The sequence below is a fragment of the Mus musculus genome, chromosome 13 (assembly GCF_000001635.26).
Source record: "Mus musculus strain C57BL/6J chromosome 13, GRCm38.p6 C57BL/6J".
In the NCBI taxonomy this organism is placed as follows: domain Eukaryota; kingdom Metazoa; phylum Chordata; class Mammalia; order Rodentia; family Muridae; genus Mus; species Mus musculus.
The window spans coordinates 100,595,643-100,617,035 of NC_000079.6; the positions used below are offsets into that span (position 1 = coordinate 100,595,643).

The 21,393-nt window shown below is 46.0% G+C and overlaps 1 protein-coding gene and 1 non-coding gene across 4 annotated transcripts; one reads left to right on the forward strand and one right to left on the reverse strand.

Annotated features, from left to right (window-relative positions):
- Positions 1 to 314: 314 nt before the first annotated feature.
- Positions 315 to 21,329, reverse strand: Marveld2 (MARVEL (membrane-associating) domain containing 2). 3 transcript variants are annotated; one of them, NM_001038602.4, is made up of 7 exons: positions 21,284 to 21,329; positions 15,791 to 16,942; positions 12,135 to 12,170; positions 5,247 to 5,395; positions 4,819 to 4,990; positions 2,160 to 2,210; positions 315 to 1,769 (listed from the first exon to the last, which is right to left on the reverse strand). In NM_001038602.4, exons 2-7 carry the CDS (start codon positions 16,925 to 16,927, stop codon positions 1,647 to 1,649), a joined length of 1,668 nt encoding a protein of 555 aa, NP_001033691.1. In that variant the 5' UTR covers positions 16,928 to 16,942; positions 21,284 to 21,329; the 3' UTR covers positions 315 to 1,646. The 3 variants fall into 3 exon arrangements, with proteins under 3 accessions (NP_001033691.1, NP_848497.2, XP_006517668.1); XM_006517605.2 differs by having other exon boundaries at positions 316 to 1,769; positions 20,963 to 21,324; NM_178410.3 differs by lacking the exon at positions 15,791 to 16,942 and having other exon boundaries at positions 20,963 to 21,302.
- Positions 8,717 to 8,820, forward strand: Gm24261. Its single transcript, XR_003950775.1, has one exon. It is a non-coding gene; the product is annotated as a U6 spliceosomal RNA (small nuclear RNA).
- Positions 21,330 to 21,393: the final 64 nt, after the last annotated feature.

Consider the following 21,393-nt stretch of genomic DNA (forward strand, 5'->3'; position numbering starts at 1 on the left):
CATGTTCACTGCCTGCCAAACCCCTTCCCAGGTCTCACTCCTCTCCCTTCCCCCAACAAACTTTATAGCAGATCTGTTACATGGCATACTCAGGGCACACCTTGGCATGGGCCTGCCAGGTACCCCCTCGCCCTTATATTTCATAACAGTGGGTACTGGGAAGACCTCAGATTCTCAGCAAGAATAGTATGTGCACTTAACCGCTGTCTCTCCAGCCATCCAGTTTATCTTCTGATTAAGGAAAAGTATTCTTAAAACATTCTCGGCGAACACAGGAAGGTTTCAAAACCAGCCAATAAGGAGCACACACAAAACAGCAGGTAACTGACATTTTAATACACCTCTGTATTGATAGAACATTAAAAAATAAATCAGTGTTACAGCATCAGTCTTAAAAGATTAACATTTACAACTGTAGTAAAATAAAGTCTCACAAAGTTAAGTGTGTTTAACGTTTAAATTTAACGCTAACCTAAGCTTTTTAAATGTATGTACAAAACGGCAATATCTTGCATTAAAGAGAGAGGGGGTCCTTGCTCTGAAGCCCAGGCTGGCTTTGAACTCGACACACTCCTGCCTCTGCTCTTGAGTGTCAGGGTGGTGTGCACGTGCTACCATGTTTTATTTATTTACTACTTGTCTTTTTCCTCCTTTATTTTGTTTTTATTTGTTTCGTGCTCTGAGACAAGGTCTCACTACAAAAGTTAGTCTGCAAGAGTATTGCCAGGTTTCACTGACAAATAAAACAAAACAAAACAAAACTTTGTCATCAGCACCCAGAACTTTCCAGGCCTCTGCCAGCTCCACTCATTAATTACTTTGGTTTCGCTACTTTGTAAAACCCTTCGGACATTGATTGGTTAATTGTTTGACTGGAAGCTGTAGTGGGTGGAAACTGTCACACAGATGGGGTAGGTGTGGCAATGAATCACAGGGGAGACACCAAGTAAACTGAAAGGCTTAGCTCTCACATGCACACAGCGTGGGCTGTGGGACACGGGGATCTATGCACAGTGACCCTGATTACAGGCATGGAGGCCGTGAGGGGCCATAACAGTTCACAGGCAGCAGTGAAACTTCCACTTAAGGCTACAGTGCTAAAGGCGGAAAAACGCCAGGGCATTATGGGACACGCGCCTCTGGTTAGCTGCTGACCCTTGCTCACTATGGACTGCTTCCTGAGACTCATCCTGTGTAGCTCATCCTCCAAAAACGGGCCCACAGCCCTCCCCACACGAACGTGGCTCTTCCATAGCAGCAGCAGCAGCAACAGCAGGAGGCTCTGTTCCAGATGCTTGAGAAATAAAGGTGAGCACATATGGTCTCATAACTGCCCTATGAGGTAGGTATCATTTTACAAAAGAAACAGGCACAGAGGACTGACCAACTCGCCCAAGAGCACAGAGTGTGACAACTGATCTTGCTTCAAGCCCTTGTTCATCAGAAGAACCTTAAACTATCCCAGCTGAATACGCTGTCCCCCTCATCTCAGTAAAGGCCCTCGCGGGTTTGAAACGGTTTTGAGATGTCTGAGTGAAGTCACAGTGCGTTTGCCTAGGATGTGCTTCAACCAAGCGGAAGATGACCTGGAGGTGCCTGCTGCTCACCCAGGAGACCAGCACACAGCAGCAGCGGCTAAACAGTGTCTAGGGATAACCTTGCGTATCCCAATTCATCACTTTATCGTATTCTTGAATTCTTTGCTTTATGTGAGAGAGTTTGTTCTTGAGGTAATCGCAACGCTCCTTTTTTTCCAGAAACGAAGGGTCCTAGGAGAGAAACAGTCGTCATTCAGAACCGCTTCCCTCAGTGGTTAACACAAACACATCCTCAAGGAAAACTGCTGACACAGCAGGATTGCCCAGAGACACGACCTGCACAATACACAACATACCCTATGTTTTAGGTTCACAGCAAAACCAAGGGGAATGCACAGAGTAGAGGTACCCTTAGGAGTCAAAATACATGAAAAGGAAAGTGTAGGAAATATGAATAAAGTCTCTCCCATGTCTCTTCCAACTCCAGCCTTCACGGCATCTCAGGGTCGGCAGAGACTCGATGGAGAGACATTTAATAATTTAGCTTAAAAGAAATCAGAAATCTATCGGTTATCACCGGTGTACCAGGATAAGGACGAGTTGACCTAGAAAATTACTCACATTCTTCTTTTTCCTAAACTCTTCATGAATTCTTGAAATTCTCTCGTGTTCCTAAAAATAATATATTTTTATTAGTTAAAACACATATTTACTCAGATTATGTCTTACAGTTCACTGGGAATTAGAACAGAAAACTATTTTGCCAAGTATGTCAGCATCTGCCTGTAATTCTGGTATAGGGGTAGGGAGGAGTGGGGTGGGTGCCTCCCCTCTTACCTCCCGCTATGAATTCTCAATCTGTCTGGGCACAGAGGGAGACCCTGCCTCAAAAACAAAGCTCTCTATTTTTTTGCCCAAAGCTAGACAGAAAATACTTGCACAAAAATATAACTTACTAGACAAGTGTCTGCACATTAACTACCTACCAGGTGCTGGTCTCCAGGAGTGTGACAAGCAGCCATATGACCCTGGGTTAGCCACTTGTCCTAACATTCTTTTTCCCTGAAAATCATATCCATAGCCATCTCAAATGGTCATCAGGAGGGGTCACTTATTAGCAATGATTCTAATAAAGTGTTCGGTACATAAAGACCACAGCACTAGCTGTGACCACCCTCTCTGTCCTTGTAAAGCTCCTCCTGGTGAATCAGGGTAAAAAAAAAAGGCTGGGGCTCTTCAATATTCAGCTCTTCCTGAGAACAGCTAATATAAGGTCCCTTCTGATTTTATTATAAACTTTATAATAAATGGAAGATGTGTGAAGAGATTGACTCCCCAGTACTACAGACGACTATGGAAATATTTCCATTTCTCCATGAATGCCTTGTTTTTCCTTACACAACTTCTTTACTTCTTTTTTTATTTTTTATTTTATATGTTTTTTTGTTTTTGTTTTTTCGAGACAGGGTTTCTCTGTGTAGCCCTGGCTTTCCTGGAACTCACTCTGTAGACCAGGCTGGCCTCGAACTCAGAAATCCGCCTGCCTCTGCCTCCCAAGTGCTGGGATTAAAGGCACTTACACAACTTCTTGTAAGACAAGATCTCCCGCTGTTCCCTTGGCCTAGAACTCCTGGGCTCAGCAGCTTCCCCTGCCTAGTTCCCAAGCAGCTGGGACTGCAGGCTTGTGCCACCACACGTGGCTCTTCTTGCACACCTCTGAAGACCTCTAAGCTTGGTTACCCTTTTGGACCTGTGGATCTGAAGTGTTTTCTATACAGTGATAGCTGACATGCTACCTCAGTGTTTGCTGGATCTCTCCTGCTTCCTGGAATGAGTGTTTCTTAGTTAACACTCTTCCATTGCTTCAGGGTTGGGGAAATATCATAACTATATACATAGTTATCTTAGATAACTCATAATCAAGAGTGATTTAAATGTATATTATACATATGTGATAAAAACAAAGACCCCCCCCCCCCAATTAATGTAGGTTCTCAGAAGAAAAATCTGTTTGTGTCTGTGTGTGTATTCAAATACATGAATTCTTTTAAAAATTTTTGCATGAGGGACCAGCTAGGTGACACCGTTGTTTTTGAGACAGGGTTTCACCATGTAGTCCTTACTGTCCTGGTACTCAATATATAAATGAAGCTGGTCTGGAACTCAGAGATCTGTCTGCCTCTGCCTCCTGAGTGCTGAGATTAAAGGCCTGTGTCATCCATGCTCGGTCAGCCTCAATCATTCATATTCTCTCTCTTTCTCTCTCTCTCTCTATAAAGGTTTTTCGAGACAGGGTCTCTCTGTGTATCCCTGGTTATCCTGTACCTTGCAATGTAGACTAGGCTGACCTTGAACTCAAAGATCCACCTGCCTTTGCCTCCCCAGTGCTGGGACTAAAGGTGTGCGTCTCCACTGTCGAGTTTACCCCACCTCATCTTTAAAAGCATATTTCAAAGAAGACTTCCTCTCGTCCTCATAATTACTGTCTCCATTGTAGCTTTTCTCTTTGCTTTAGCCCTGGTGGTCACTCAGATGTGGCCATCGGAGGGGCTTAGCTCTGCTCTAGGCCTTCCCCATAGAACTCTCCTTGCTTGGGACTGAGATGGGTGGGAATGCACTGTCCACAACCCCTCCTGGGGTAATTCTACTGAGTGGGCCATTTGTCTCCTTCAATACTCTGGCACTATATATCTTTTCTTTGGCAAATTGTATTTTACTTAAATAAGAAAATAAAATAGGGCCGGTGAGATGGCTCAGCGGTTAAGAGCGCCGACTGCTCTTCCAAAGGTCCCGAGTTCAAATCCCAGCAACCACATGGTGGCTCATAACCATCCGTAACGAAATCTGATGCCCTCTTCTGGGGTGTCTGAAGACAGCTACAGTGTACTTACATATAATAAATAAATAAATATAAAAAAATAAAAAAGAAAATAAAATATTTAGTAACTGAAGGTTGGGCTGAGGGTGACAGAGTTCTGTCTACCATACCCGAGACCTGAGTTTGATCTCCAGCACTAGAAAAAAAAAAAGACAAAAAGACAGTAGAAATGTTAAAAGACATTTCGTTATATAATTTAAATTTTTCTTTTTTTTTCTTCTTTTCTTTTTGTAGCTCTGGGATCAAGCCTAAGGCCTTCTGCATACACTGTTCTACTGACAGGAGTGGAGACCTGCTTAGCTACTTCTAAGATCCAAACGCATTCCTAGACAGCAGAGACAGGCGCTGGGGAATCCTGAGACCCGGGCATTTGCTCCTCCCATCGGAGCTGTGGACACGGACCTGGCGGTTTTCAGAATGATGTGGGAGCCTGCTCATCACTGTGTCCAGCTCGTCAAACTTCCTCAGGATGGCCTGCACTTCCGCAGACAGCTCTTTGTACTCTGAAAACTGGTCTTGGAACACAGCCTTATAGCGTTCTCGATCGTCATCTGTCTGAATCACAGGATATTTTCTGAGGGAAAACCACAAAGCAGAGTGACAACCTTACACTGCAGGAGGTCTGTGGTGGCGTGCATGCCCAGTGTGGCTCCTACCCTGGGTTCTAGCCACAGAGTAGGAAAACATTGTAACTTTTACTAAAACAAGCTGAACTGGTAAAACTGGTCAGCTTACTGCTCTCTGACCAGACCTGGGTCCCATTCTTATTTTCCAGTATGTTACCCTGGATAACAAACTAGAAGATGAAACCCAAAATGAGACGGACTCACGCCACGTAGTCAGGCATCACGATAGGCTTCGGAATGTGGCCGGGAGGGATGTGCCCACTCAACAGCTCAGGAGTCATTTTAGTTGTTGTTCTCAAGTCTTTGACATTAACTTCCTGATCCCTCTGTCGATCACTGATGGCCGCTTCACACTGTAGGAGAAAAGGAAAAGGACTGGTGTGAACCTGGGGGGATGGGGGGGGGGCCGGGAGAGAGTCCACCCCAGAGAGAGGAGGAAATGAAGAGGGGGCAGGAAGAAGAAGAAAAACAAGGATCACTTAAGAGTTCTGAGACCTATAGAAACGTAGGCAGCCTGAGTCAGTCAGAAGCAGCTGGGGGAGGGGACGACGACGAGCCACACTGATGCATTATCTGAAAGGGAGAAAGCACAGAATCCATGCTGACAGCCACTTTCTGCACAGTGTAGTGGTACACACCTCAGCACCGGAGAGACTGGCAAGGGTTGAAGGCTAGCCTGGGCTACATAACAAGATCATAACAAGATCATTTCGTAACATTTCGAATAAAACAACAATGTTCCAGAAAGAAAGAGTCTCCAATGTCAGTCTTTAAGAGGAACTTGCATGGAGAACCAGTCGGAGGACAGGGAGAAGTGGGTTTGTGTTCTCAAACTGCGGGCTTGGGGCTTAGAAAGCTTACAGGCATGAGACTGTGGACTACAGCCACACCCTTCAATAAAAACATTACATATTCAGGAAAGAGAAAAGAAAATGGCTGGGACAGGCTTCGAACAAAAGCCAGCAGAAGGGAGGTAGAAGATGAAGATACAGAGGAATGTTCTAGAGTAGGCAGCCAAAGCAGGTCGGCATTCAGTTGCACTGCACCCAGAACCCTCTAGCCAAGGTTTGCAGACGCCAGAAGAGGGGTTCAGAGAGGGTAAAGAAAACCCTCAAAGTCACACAGCAAGGAACGAGAAAAAACCACAATTAAACTCTAAGTATTTCATTTTTGTGGTGCTGGAGACCGAACCCAGTTTTTGAGCATCCCAGACAAGTGTTCTAGCACTATACTGTAACACAAGTCACTGATACTTTAAATTGGTGTTCTTCAACCTGTGAGTCTTAATCCCTTTGTGTGTGTGTTGAATGACCTTTTCAATTCCTAACAGTAGCAAAGTTACAGTTATGAAGTAGCAACAAAAATAACTTTATGGTTGGGGGTCACTACAACATAAGAAATTGTATTACAGGGTCAAACATTAGGAAGGTTGAAAACACTGCTTTAAATGAATATGAGGAAACTTGTTTACTTCAGTGTATACTGTTCACATGCTAACCTTCCCTGAAGTTCCAGAAGCATGCTAGAAACGAGACTGGTGAATGAAGCTGGTAGTGCCAACCACACCTGGGGGACACATGGCTGGTCCCCGATGCAGAAGCATCTTTCTCCATTACCAGTCCCTTAAACCTATAAAACAAAACAAAACAAAAGTGCAGAAATGCAATGCTTTTGAACCTTGCCCTCTGTTGCTATGGCAACCTTTAAAACTTCTGTTTTCCCACTTCCCTGCCTCGGGACTGGTCTTGAGGTTTGGTTTAACATTAGCTCACTGTCAAGGCCATCAGCTATTACCTCACCAGAGAGCATAGGGCTGGTTAGTGGGGTTGTTAACTAGCCCTGAGTAAGGGACCTGCAAAGGAAAGGCTCCAGACCCACAGGCCAGATGGGAGGGGATCACATCACAGCTGGGTACTGGGACCCACAGCAAAAAACCCCAAGTGGAGGCAGAATAGGAAACAGACAAGGATGTCTCCCTGATGAGGTTTGAATATGAATGGCCCCACAGCTCATGTGTTTGAATACCTGGTCCACAGTTGGTGGCACTGCCTGGGAAGGAGGAGGAGGTATGGCTTTGTCAGAGGAGGCGTGTCACTGGGGGCGGGCTTTGAGGTGCCCATGTCATTCCCAGAGTTTGTCTTTCTACCTCCTGCTTCCTACCACGCCTTTTGATCAGCTATTGTGGACTCTAACTCTCTAAAACCACAAGCCCCAAATTAAAATTTTTTTCTTTCCAAGTTGCCGTGGTCACGGTGTTTTATCCCAGCAATTGAAAAGTAGCCGGGACACTTAGGGAATGCCTTTTAAAGACCACTGTCATTCTGCTGTGCTCCCTGATGCCTAGCATGCTGCTTCTCATACCTCAACCCTGAACGCGACTCCAGAGATTAAACATTAGAGGACGTTCAGGTGGAGGGGGGGGAGTTGTTTGTTTGGTTTTTGTTTCTCTGTGTGGCCCTGGCCATCCTGGAACTCAGAGCTCCACCTGCCTCCACCTCCCAAGTGCTGGGATTGGAGGTGAGCGCCACCACCACCTGGCTTAGAGGAAGCATTCTGACTTGAATCGATGGATTTCGGTTGCATGGTGCCTCTCTTTAGCATTGACACTCAAGACTTCTGTGTACCAGCTCAGGAAGGCTTTCCAGGATAGACTGTCTTGGAGCTCGCCAACAGCCCTTAGGCAAACATGACCTGGGCAAAGGCATGAACTTGGCCCAGGCAGACATTAAAAAAAAAAAATAAAAAAATTTTAAAAATTAAAAAAAAAAGTCAGGTAACTACTACTCATTTTATCTGTTTGCTTATTTTAGAGACAGGGTTTCACACTGTCTGATCTGAAACTCACTATGTACCGTGGCCTGGCTCCAAACTCATGACAATCCTCTTGCTTCAGCCTCCAGAATACGGAACTATGGGTTTGAGCCACCACACCTGGCTCAAGCACCAATCATTTTCATTGTTTGCTCAGAGCTACTTCTCTGGTTTACCTGTTAATATGAGAGCGTGGGGTTGGGCTCCAGTTTAGGGACAAGCCACACTCTTCTAGTTACAAGCACGTTTGAAGGAGACAGAAAGGCCGCAGAGCCAAGGTTTAACACGGCCTCTTTCCTGTCTCTTAACTGAAACTTGTCCTGTTAGCAAATACTGGAAATGCTCTGTGATGATCCAGGACAAAGGGATTAAACATCGGGACAGACAAGTGGCACTATGGAATCCACTACGCTTTACAAACTCAGAGTGGGCTGGGTGGACACCCTGTGGTTTAGAAGCACGGAGAGCCGACCTGTGCCCAGTGCACGTCTGTGCAAGTTCTGACGTTCCCTGAGTGTCCACACGGGCCTGACCCAAAGCCACCCCAGCATCCTCAATACCCACATAGGATTCTGACTCCCACGTGGTCAACTGTTAGATACACAGGTGCTTAAGCTCTAGCACGGGTCTGCTAAGTGTAAAGGCCATTACGTTTTCAAAAATCCCATGTATTTGTTTAGGATGGAGAGGCACATGTGCCACAACCAACAGGAGTCTGTTCTCTCCTTCCTCCACGTAGTTCCTCAGACCAAGCTCACATCCTGAGGAAAAGCAGCAAATGAGCCAGCCGGGCCCAGCAGGGTCCACTGCAATAAGCTGACTACTGATGGGTTTGCATAATAAAGTTTGAGAGCTCCAGGCGTGTGCCGTCGGCAGCACATATACTAAAATTGGAACGATACAGAGAAGATTAGCATGGCCCCTGCGCAAGGATGACATGCAGATTCGTGAAGTGTTCCATATGTTTAGAAGTCACTTGATATGCACTCACTGATAAGTGGATATTAGCCCAGAAACTTAGAATACCCAAGATACAAGAAAATCAAGAAGAAGGAAGACCAATGCATGGATACTTCATTCCTCCCTAGAATAGAGAACACAATACCCATGGAAGGAGTTACAGAGACAAAGTTTGGAGCTAAGACAAAAGGATGGACCAACCAGAGACTACCCCACCCGGGGGTCCATCCCATAATCAGCCACCAAACCCAGGCACTATTGCATATGCCACCAAAGGGACCGTGATAGAGCTGTCTCGTGTGAGGCTATGCCAGTGCCTGGCAAATACAAAAGTGGATGCTCACAGTCATCTATTGGATGGAACACAGGGCCCCCAATGGAGGAGCTAGAGAAAGTACCCAAGGCGCTGAAGGGGTCTGCAACCCTATAGGTAGAACAACAATATGAACTAACCAGTACCCCCCAGAGCTCATGTCTCTAGCTGCATGTAGCAGAAGATGGCTTAGTTGGCCATCATTGGGAAGAGAGGCCCCTTGGTCTTGCAAACTTTATATGCCCCAGTACAGGGGAATGCCAGGGCCAAGAAGTGGGAGTGGGTGAGTAGGGGAGCAGGGCCAGGGAGAGGGTACAGGGAACTTTCGGGATAGCATCTGAAATGTAAATAAAGAAAATATCTAATAAATAAATAAATAAAATGTTAAAAAAAAAACAACAAAACTCCAGGCTTAATGAACATTTACACGGCTTATGGAATATAATCTCAGGGAAATTAATCTGCCCAATTAAAAAAAAAAAAACCCTGCCCAGAGATAGGCCTTTATTAGAATGCATTGCTATAACTGATCTTATGTCTATAAAACATTTTGTTAAAAAAATTACCTCGGGGATGGAGAGGTGGCTCATTGAGTAGGAGCACATCTTGTTCTTGCAGAGGACCTGGGTCCAGATCTCAGCACCCATGGCAGGGGGCTGCCAACCCCCTGTCACTCCAGTTCCTCAAGATCTCACAGCCCCTTAAGGCCACAGAGGGGACTCACACACACGGCATACATTTACTCACACACACACACACACACACACACACACACACACACACACACAAAGTAAATCTTGAGGCAGGAGAGAGGGCCCAGAAGTTAAGAGCACTGGCTGCTCTTTCAGAGAACTCAGGTTCCATTGCCAGCACCCACGTGGCAGCTCACAACTGTCTGTAACTCCAGCTCCAGGCTATCTGACTCCCTCTTCTGACCCGCCATGAGCATGCACGCGTGTGGCACACAGATATATAGGCAGGCAAAACACTCATCACATAAAACAAATATATCTTTTTTGAAAAAAAATTTTCTTTTTAGTCAGGTGTGATGGTGTACACCTTTAATCCCAGCACTCAGTAGGCTGATCTCTGAGAGTTCAAAGCCAGCCAGGGCTATATAGTGAAATCCTGTCTCAAAAAAAACAACAAAAAACAAACAAACAAACAAAAAAAAAACCCATAAGGCTCAGCCTACTATATAGCTCAGTGGATGGACAGGAAATGCAAGTTCAGAGAAGATAAGTAATTTCCCTAGGACCAAAGGGCAAGAAGGCAACTGCACAGGTGTCCTGATTCAGAGCAGCTCAGTTCTAAAGTTCATCTCTTCTCAGTGTATCACTGTCTCTCTCAAGCCACTCAGCCAAACCATCCCTGTTAGGATTCAGAGAGAAAAATCATACCCTCGAAAAACTGGAGCTCTAGAACCTTCCATCAGGTTTCTCATTGGTTAAGTTCAATTAATTCATGGGAGTCTCTCTTAGAATACACCTAAGCTTTTTCTACACTGATCCGTCTCCAGGGAGGGGCCTTTAAAAGGGTGTGTTTTGGCTTCAGCTTCCGTATTTTAGAAGGAGTCAAGAAAACTGTAGGTCAAACGATTTCCAGAGTAAGAATGGGCATTTATGCCAGGCATGGAGGCGTACGCCTTTTAGTCCTAGCACTTGGGAGGGAGAGGCAGGTGGAGTTCCAGGATAGCCAGGGGTACACACAGAAACCCTGAGTGGGAGGGGGGGGACAGAAAAAGAGTGGGCATAATTCCTAACTATTCCAGGACCTCTCAGAATAAAGAACTTGGAAATACGCTGTGGACATGCTGTCTGGCCCCGAGCCAGCCCGACAGAGGTGCCCTAGAACTCTCTAGCAGATCTTAATAGCCCTGTCCCACCTGTATGTCCCAACAGGCAGGAACACTGACAGTTGATTACTGAGGGCTGCTTTCTCCAGCATCTTCCTGGCTTTTCTGCATGAATTGTATCGGTCAATCCCACTGCCTCAGGGGGAATAACCAGGAACCCATACCTTCTACCCGGGGCAAGCACAATTGCCACTACTACAGCACTGCCCAGTAAGATGGCCCTGTTCAGCCCAGTACTGGGAAATAAGCAGTTGCAAAGTGGACGCCTTAAAACATCCCCAAAGATGACTGACAAGTGACTGATGGGTGAACGGATGGATTTCAGAGATGGGGACTGAACCCAGGGCTTCACACACATTAGGCAGGCAAGCATTCTACCTGATTATGGTCATGGTGTTTTATCTCAGCAATAGAAACTCTAACTAAGACAATGACCTTGAACTTGGACTCTCTGGCTTTTACGTTCCACATGCTGGGATTACAGCCAAGGGCCACTATCCCCAGTCTGCATAGGGAGGGAATCCAGAGCTTAGCACCTGCTAGACAAGCACTGAGCAAGCTACATCCCAGACACAGGAAGAATGACTTCCATTGAAGAAAATTAGCCAGGCAGGCACAGTTAGTAAGCCCAGAGTTCTGTACCACAGGAGGCAGAAGCAGGAGCAACATGCATTAAAGGTCAACCTGGGCTACACAGCAAGAACTTATCTCAAATAATTCAGCATATGAGAAAGACCAACCATGTTCACTTACAAAACAACAACAACAACAAACAGGTAAGAAAATGAAAAGGGGTTTAGGGAAGACTGCCTGGTTTCGTCCTTTTAGTATCAGAAAAAATGCTGAAAGTCAGAGCTCAGTGGCTAAGAGCATTGGTTGTGTTTTCAGAGGACCTGGGTTCAAGTTTCAGCACCCACATGGCAGCTCACAACAGCTCTAGAACTCCTGCTCCAGGGGACCTGATACCCTCACACAGACATACTTGCAGGCAAAATGCCAATGTACATAGAATACCAATATAAGAAAAAAACTGAAAGTCCTCACCTGAGCTCACAACCACACTTTCACACAGGGATGACAGATTCTACTGTCCACTAATACAAGTGTTTAGCCAGTCTGCAGAGACCACATGACAAACTAATGGTGCTCTTACCATTTTCCTTTTCGATGACAACGACGGGTCATTTATCTGGAATAACAATAACAGAAGAGTTAAAATGATTTTGAGGGGCTGACTATAGTACTCACTGCTCTTATGCACAATTGCCTGTAACATCCACATCAGGAGAGCCTCCGCCCTCTTCTGGCCACTTTGGGCACTGCACACACGAGTGCACATCACATACACAGAGGACACACATACACATAAGTAAACTAGAAGCTACTTTGCAACAGTTTCCATCTGTTTGCATTCCCAGTTCCCAGAGGTCGACCCTCTCTTGATGTCTGCTCTCCACACTCGTTTGCCCATACTTCTCTGGGCCAGTGGGGAGCCAGAGGACGACAGGTAACTATTGAACTACTGGCTCTGTGTTAGCCAGGAGCATGGAGGGATCTGGAGATATGGGATAGGGTTACCATTAGTTAACTTGCTTGAATTACTTAAGTTACTTTTATCTTGAGTGTTTTTATTTTTATTTTGTTTTGATTGTTTTATGAGATATGATCTTGCTATGTACCCCAGGCTTGCTTAGAACTCACTGCATGGATCAGGCTGGCCTTAACCTTGTTGCTATCCTCTTGCTTCTGCCCCGAGTGCTGGGATTACAGCTATGACCTACCATGCCCGGCACCCTAGATAAGTAAATGTTGATATAGTCATTTTATAAACTTAATAGGACAAAAGTCTGTTGTGGCACCTTCAATAACTCAAATTTAATTCAAATATTGTTTTAAAAAATCTTATTAAAAGTTTTTAAAGTGAACACGCTGGCTTATAACTGTAATTATGGCTCTCTGGGAGGCTGAGGCAGGAGGACTGTGGTGAGTTGTAAGCCAACTTGGGCTACATAGTGAAAGCTCCTCTCAAACAAAACAAAGTAAGTGTTTGGGTTTTCGTTTGGTTTGGTTTAGTCAAGTTTTCTCTGTAGCCTTGGCTGTCCTGGAACTCGATCTGCACACCAGGCTGGCCTCAAACTCAAGAGATCTACCTGCCTCTGCCTCCTGAGTGCTGGAACTAAAGGCATGCGCCACCACAACCTGGTATGAAATAAGCTTTTCTTGATGAAAAACATATGCTAATAATTACAATCATGTTACTGTAGTAACTTAAATAATTAAATATTATCATTAAACAAGCATGAACATTATGAAGAAGGGTAAAAGCCTTCCTGTTTTGGATCTCACATATTAGAGTTTAAAATTCCTTTCCAGGATGGTAGCACACACCTGTAACACTAGCACTTCAAAGGCAGAGGCAAAGGATCTTGTGAATTCAAGGCCAGGTTGACACACAGTATCAGGCCAGCCAGGGATACACAGCAAAATCTTGTCTCAAAAACCAAAACCAGAAGAAAACAACTTCACACTAGAACATGAGAAGTTTCTTAATTAACACATTAGGTGTTATAAACACCATTTGCAGGGCCAGGCGAGCACAATGATCATCCTGGCAGAGGCAGGAAGCAGGAGGCAGGAGGCAGGAGGCAGGAGGCAGGAGGCAGGAGGCAGGAGGCAGGAGGCAGGAGGCAGGAGGCAGGAGGCAGGAGGCAGGAGGCAGGAGGCAGGAGGCAGGAGGCAGGAGGCAGGAGGCAGGAGGCAGGAGGCAGGAGGCAGGAGGCAGGAGGCAGGAGGCAGGAGGCAGGAGGCAGGAGGCAGGAGGCAGGAGGCAGGAGGCAGGAGGCAGGAGGCAGGAGGCAGGAGGCAGGAGGCAGAGGCTCTCAGCAAGATCCTGGTCTGCACCTTGAGCTCCAGGCCAGCTGGGGCTACATAGCACAAACCACACTCATGAAAAAGCTTAAAATGTGCTTAAAAGGGATACGATTTAATCTTCATTTATACATGTGCCATTATATAGAATCTAGGAAGACTTAAGGAATGCGGGAATGGAAATTTTTACAATACAGTCAACTAAGAACAGATTTAAGGCAAATAGCATTTTGGGTAGGATAGGAGGTCCTAGTGAACCTACCGAAAGATAGTGAAATATCAACTTACTTCAGAGCGTACTGAAAGTAGTACAACATACCTAATGTTTGCTACTGTCAAACTCATGTCATTTTAAATGGGATTTTTTTATGTGATTCGTATTTACATATGGTAATATATTAGGTCTTACCATCATCTTTTCCTCTGTATTATTCTCATTGCTTTTTATTTTCATTGTTATTTTTAGTTAGTAAAATCCAAGAAAGAGAAACAAAGGCAGTATTTTCTTATTTTGGAATTCACACCTCCCCAACGATGAACCATCAAAGCCAGATGAGCTTCATGCTCGCCATGACTCTGGCATTTGATGCTTGGTTTTAACGCAAACACCGTCACCACCATCACCACATTCTTTTCCGGCTTTGCTTTTTGAGACTGGGATCCCAGGCTGTCCTCAAACTACGTGGCCCCGGCTGGACTTGAACTCGCGGTCTTCCTGCTTCAACTTCCCAAGGGCAGAAGTTACGGGTGTAAGCCACTACTCCCATTAGCCAAACTCGTTTGTATGTGTGCGGGTGTCTGCATCTGATGATGTGGGTTCCTAAGCCTCCATACCATACATGTGGAGGTCAGAGGGCAGCCTAGGGTGTTAGCCCTCAGGTACCCTACTTTTTGTTTGAGACGAGGGCTTCACTTTCAAGCTTCAGGCATCCTCCTGCCTCCTCCTCCCAGCACTGGGAGTACAGGTGCCAACTTTTTTTTTTTTTCTTTTTCGAGACAGGGTTTCTCTGTGTAGCTCTGGCTGTCCTGGAACTCACTCTGTAGACCAGGCTGGCCTCGAACTCAGAAATCCGCCTGCCTCTGCCTCCCAAGTGCTGGGATTAAAGGCGTGCCGCCACCACCGCCCGGCCCAACTTTTTTTTTTTTTTACTTCTTAAAGAGATCTAGTGACTTATTACTTGGGGTTCTCATGCTTGGCTGAGCCACCCAGCTATGAAGTCTTATTGTTATTTCCAGGGGTAAAAAAGTAAACTGTAGTCTTTAAATGCATATGTCCCTCCTATAAGTGAAATATTTCATGAGGTTTTATTAAATTTTATCTTAGGAAAGAATCAAAGCTGTTCCTGAATTTGCTTTGATGGTTAGACACTTAATCCATGTTATTTCTGGGTTTTTTTTTTTTTTAAAGATTTATTTATTATTATATGTAAGTACACTGTAGCTGTCTTCAGACACACCAGAAGAGGGAGTCAGATCTTGTTACGGATGGTTGTGAGCCACCATGTGGTTGCTGGGATTTGAACTCTGGACCTTCGGAAGAGCAGTCGGGTGCTCTTACCCACTGAGCCATCTCACCAGCCCCTGGGTTTTTTTTTTTTTTATGTATTGCATTTATTATTGCATGCATATTGTATTTACTTATGATATATTATGTAATTTAAGTTATTTTCATTTACCTAAAACTCAGTGGCCACGTCCTTCTCTGCATCAGTCAGTCACCACAAACGCACTTAGTTAACGAGCTACTGTGTGCTGTGGCGTCTCTCTGAGATAACAAGCAGACCCAGCAGAGTGGCCACTGGGAAAGGCATTCTGAAAGTCTGCTCATTTAAATACAGATACAGATACAGAATGACTCTGACAAAGTTTTGAGGATGATGTATTTTTAAGAGGAAAAGGAAAGCAAGACAAAAGAAAGGTACCGAGAAGCCCTGCACGCACCTCCTGCTGCTCCAGGAACTCCCGATGTCTCCGAGCCGCTTCGTGCCTCCACAGCTTTAGGCAGACCAGGGCGCTGACGAGATAAACTATCATGGTGACAAACAGGAAGATCATTGCAGCTATCTGACCTCCTTCTACCCGGCAGAACATCGCATTCATTGGTGTATTAAATAACGGGTAGTAGCAGAGTCCACCTCGGTTGGTATCGTTCACATAGACTATGGCTGCAGCCATGTACAGGATAAACAACGCAACGTTAACTCCGAACTCAGTCAGGGGCCACCAGTTAGAGTCCAAAAGGATGGTGCGGTAATACATGGACATGCCAAGCACCAGGATAATAATGGTGGTGATCCAAGCCAATCCAGCCACCACGAGTACGAAGGGGGTCTTGGGGCCACTGTAGTAATAACCCCCATATGTATTGCCGAGGCTGCCGAGACCTCCCATGCCATAGGGCTGTGTATAGCCAAACAAGTTGTACCACTCGTTGTCCTTGTGGATGTAAGCCGTGACACACGCGAAGACGCCGGCCCCCAGAAGCAGTTCCACCACACCCAGGATTCTCAGCAGGCCTGCCCACGACTTCATGTAGGCGTAGCGCAGATTGTATTCCTCTACCTTCTCAGAATACGTCCGCGCCGTCTGTGTGCGCCGGTCTAAGGATGCATAGGGGTCGTGGGCAAACATGGCATCTGCCTCGTGCTGGGAATTAAAGGTGCCTTGCGACCCTCTGGAAGGGTCTTTGTAAGGGTGGTGGTTTGCCCTTGCTGGAGAGGCTGGAGGTGAACACTCCACACCATCGGAGATGTATCTGATATCAGACACCGGGTTATCCCATTCTGGGTCCTTTTTCTTCCCTCTGAAGAAATTTTTCCAGGAGTCGGGAACAAAGCGTCTTACCGGCTTGAGGTCTGGTGCCACTGCTGGCTCCTCTGTGTCACTTGAGTAGAAGCTGGGGCCGAATGGTGGCTGTAATGGGAGAGGGGGAGGAGGCAGAGGATCTGCGCTCACTGCCAGCTCACTGCTGTGAAGAGACTGGAAGGTTCTTATGGTACCATCTGGACAAGACGTGTCCCTGGGAACCTCACTATAGCCCCTGTCCCGAATCCTGGACCTTGCGTCACTTGACGACATTTGTGATTTTCACACCTGTGGCCAAAATTAAAGGTTATCATTTATGCTTACTTTATCCTTCATAAATAAAATCCAGTTATTTTACTCACTTAATTACAAAACGTATTCAGGCGGCAAACATGATTATACCCAAGTTTTATTATGACTCTTGTAGACAAAAAATAAAAACAAAACAAAAACGAGCAATACAGAGTGTTAATATATTCCCAAGTACAGTCTTGTCTTTAGACATCTAAATCAAAATATTTACGAGTCTGAGCATACCAAAATTTTTGGCTCATCAAATGCTCTTCATTTTCATTAGCCCACTTTTTGCTTTGGAATGGCTAAGGGGCCATTAAAGCAGTCTTAACAGGCAGCAAGTAGAAGGCCTTTCCCTTCCTAATCAAAAAGTTAGCCAAGGGGTTAGAACTCTGGCTCTGAGGTTAAGACCACTGGCTGCTCTTCTGAAGTTACTGGGCGATTCTCAGTACCCATGTGGGGGGCTCACAGATGGTTGTAACCCTAGTCCCAGGGGATCTGATGCCCTCTGCTGGCCTCTAGGGGACTGCATCTATGTGGTGCACTGACATCTATGCAAGCAAAACAAGCACATACACAAAATAAGATAAACAGTCTGGCAGGCTTGCTTCTTTCCTCCTAAAATGTCAACAGCTGGCACTAGACTTACAAACTGAGCTCTCCCAGGTAAAAACGTCACAGCTGTGGCTCCCCAGAGCCAGTGTAAAACAGCAGCAGCACTAACCGTGAATGCCGCTGTTCCCACAGCAATTATCTAAAGGCAATTTGCTGTTACCATGGACAACTAAAGCATCTTAGGATTAGAATAACTAGAATTTAATATACCTGAAAAAAATTTAAATTTTGGGCTGGTGAGATGGCTCAGTGGGTAAGAGCACCCGACTGCTCTTCCGAAGGTCCGGAGTTCAAATCCCAGCAACCACATGGTGGCTCACAACCACCTGTATCTTCTGGGGTGTCTGAAGACAGCTACAATGTACTTACATATAATAAATAAATAAATCTTTTTAAAAAAAGTGTTTCCCCCCAAAAAAAATTTTTTTAAATTTTTTTCAAAATACACTTTGACTAAGTCTATTGCCTTCCTTGATGAAAGCAATGACCTAAATATATATACAACATATAAAATTGGGAGTGGGGAATAAAATATGGAGTGTAAATAAATAAATAAATTTAATTAAAAAAACAAAACCCACTTGCTGATAATATACTACTAGGTTAGAAGCACACTGATTTTCACCCTTTAACTTGTTTATGCCTTTTTATTGGATAGTCAAGTAGACATATGGTACTATACTTGAAATTAGGACAAATTTAAATGCGTGCTCTTACTTTAAGGTGTTGAGGAATTTGGAAATCCTAAGGCATAATTTTACTTGTAAAATGGAGGCCCATTAGTCAACAGAGATTGTCTGAGACCCTTCCATGGATCAGACACACCAAGGTTGTACTTAAGTTCCCTGCCTTTATGGAATTTAGATCCTACTGTGGGTGGCAGGTGATGGAGAAGCAAAATGCATAATGCCCCAAGGGTCAAAGTCTTTAAGAGGAGAAAGGAGGGCCCTGCAGGCAGTGGGGTACAGCATCAGCAAGGTGAGGGAAGTCTTCGTGGAGGAAGCAACAAATATAGAAATAAAGGTGAAGGTAGAAACCAAGGGGACCTCTGGATGCTCTAGGCAAATGGAACAGCTACACCGCCTAACATGCTAAGGAAATACCCAATCAGAGAGCTCAGCAAGGAAGCAACAGAATGAGACACACAGTAGGTCCAACGCCAAATGAATCACTTAAGATCTTAAATCCACTGGCTATGAAAGGGATGTAAGAAGCCATCAAGAGGATTGGGAGTTGAGGAGTGACAGGATCTGACTTGTTTTAATAGGATCTCTTTGGATGTGGTATTCAGAGTTCAACCCAGAAGGTGAAGGCTGACATGAGGAGACTGTTGATACATGCCCCAAAGGATCATGGGAAGAGCCATGGAGACAGCAAGGCCTTACATTCTAGATGCAGGACATGTAAAATAAGTGGTCACTGAGGAATTTAAACGTAATCTAAAGTGGGAAGGGTAGCATCGAGAACCTCCACATCCCACAGGTCAGCTTCAGTAACGACCCCTGTAAGACCAATCCTCTTCAGAGTTCACCATTCCTTCCCTGTCCTAGTCCTCTACCGAATTACTTAGAAGCAGGCCCAGAGGGTCTGGAGAGATGACTCAGTGGTTAGCGACAATGGCTGCTCTTCCAGAGGACCTGGGTTCAATTCCCAGCCTCCTATGGAGGCTCGCAACCAACTGTAACTCTAGTTCCAAATGATCTAACAGGCTCTTCAGCTTCCATGAGCACTGCACACATATGGTGCACACACATGCAGGCAAAACACCCACATAAAACAAACAAACAAACAAAAATGCTAGACTTCTATCTGATCGCTTTATGGTAAATTCATTTCTCCATCCCCAGAGAATAGGAGATTTCACAAGAGTTTCAGCAGTCCCTTAGGGAATCCAAGTGGAGATGCAGCCTGTCCAGAGAGAAGAGACTGTCACCAGACCAGACACAACCACCCAACAGATCAGTGGGTTTCAGCCTTCTTAATGCTTCTATCCTTTAATACAGTTCCTCATGTTGTGGTGACCCCCCCCACCACCACCACAAAATTATTTTGTTGTTACTTCATAACTGTAATTTTGCTACCATTACGAACTATAATGTAAATATCTGTTTTCCAATGGTCTCAGGGGATCCCTGTGAGAGGGTCATGCCCTACAGGTTGGACCATTGTAATAGATGGAACACAGAGGAAAGAGTCCAGGAAGAAATTTCAGGGTCCTCTAATTAGACACCCCAAGTCTGGAGGATTAACTACGATCACCCAGAAAGGTGTGCAAGGCAAACCAGAAGCTTTCCAGATGACAACTGTCTTAGGGTTTTACTGCTGTGATAAAACACCATTAACACATAACTTAGGGAGAAATGGTTTACTTTCACTTACAATACTCAAGCCACACTGCGATACTGAGAGAACTCAGGGCAGGAACCGGGAGGCAGGGGCTAATGCAGAGGCCATGGAGGAGTGCTGCTTACTGGTTTCTCCTCTTGGCTTGCTAAGTTTGTTTTCTTATTATCCAGGACCAGCGGCAGCACCATTCATAGAGACCTGGGCCCTCGGATGTAAATCACCAATCAAGTAAATGGACCACAGGTTTGCCCGCACACAGGTCAACTCAGTGGGGGCAATTTTCTCAACTGAGGTTCGGTCTTCTAAGAGGACTGTAACTTGTGTCAAGTTGACATAAAACCTGCCGGCACAACAGCAATTATCTTTGCCCTTTTGTCTTTATCTCTTTGCTCTTTAAAAAAGACAACGTTTACATCTAACACATGCCTAAGAATGTAGAAGCAAAAACACAACAAATAAACGGAAGGAGATTTGAGGTCTTTAGGGTGTATATAGTTTGCACGGCGGCATCCCGCTGGTTAATTTAACTCCTAAAAGTATGACTCACTGTAACGGATTCAACTCATCTTCACCTGTGGAAAACCGCTCGTTTGAGTTACATCACTTTATCATTTAAATAAAACACAAAAATGTGTAGACTAGTAGAAGAGCAAACTGTGCTACCTAGCAAGGAATCTTCAGCGGTATTTGACCACATCTTAAATATACAGATAAAACCTTACAGGTTGTCCTTGAGCCCCCTGGGCTCCACCTAGCTCGGTCGCAGGTCTTTTGTTTGCTTGGAGCCAGGGAGTTAGGAATGCCACAGCTGTGGCCAGAAAAATGGTTCACTGAGCGTCACGGGGATCGAGCCTGGTCACCTTCACACACGCACAATCGCCCCTTCAGTTGCCTCTAAAGTTTTGCTGCCTCCAGAAAGTGGACTACCGCCACAGATACTTGGGGGTTTGGGGTGGGGGAGCAGCGGAGCTGCAGCCGCGAGCGGACCGACAGATACCCAGCAATCCCGCCAGGGTCCCCCATCTAGCCTCCCGGCACCGCGACTATACCCACCCGGTGCGTGTCCCGCCTTCGCTTTCTTCTCTGGAAAATCCACTCTGGCTTCCGCCCCAAGGTGGCCGTTGTCTCGGTCAGGCCAGCCGGGAAAGTGGCGAGGGCGGCGCCACCAGGCGCCCGGAAGGACGGCGGCGGTCCAGCCGGCCGCACCTGTCGCTGCAGCGAAACCCGCCCACGCCGCCCCCGGAGCCCGGCGCGCCCGCGTGCTCCCGCTTCAGCCTGGCCGCGGGAGGGAGGCGGCTCCGGGGATGTGTGCCCAGGGCGAAAGGCCCACCCCGCGGGCTCGGCGTCCCGTCGCCGCATCGCGGCCCCACTCACCTGCGCGGCCGCCGGAACAGCACGCTCTGCCGCGGGCACCGAAACTGGGACCGAGCTCCCGGGGCGTGGCCGAGCCGCAGTGCCCCGCCCGCCTGGCCACCTAGCTGAGG

Coding starts and splice junctions, on each gene's coding strand:
- Marveld2 (NM_001038602.4), bottom strand. CDS start 16,927: ATGTCGTCAAGTGACGCAAGGTCCAGGATTCGGGACAGGGGCTATAGT. Junction 5,396..12,134: donor TGTCATCGAAAAGGAAAATG/GTAAGAGCACCA, acceptor TTTCTCCTACAG/TGTGAAGCGGCCATCAGTGA. Junction 1,770..2,159: donor AGTTTAGGAAAAAGAAGAAT/GTGAGTAATTTT, acceptor TTTCTCTCCTAG/GACCCTTCGTTTCTGGAAAA.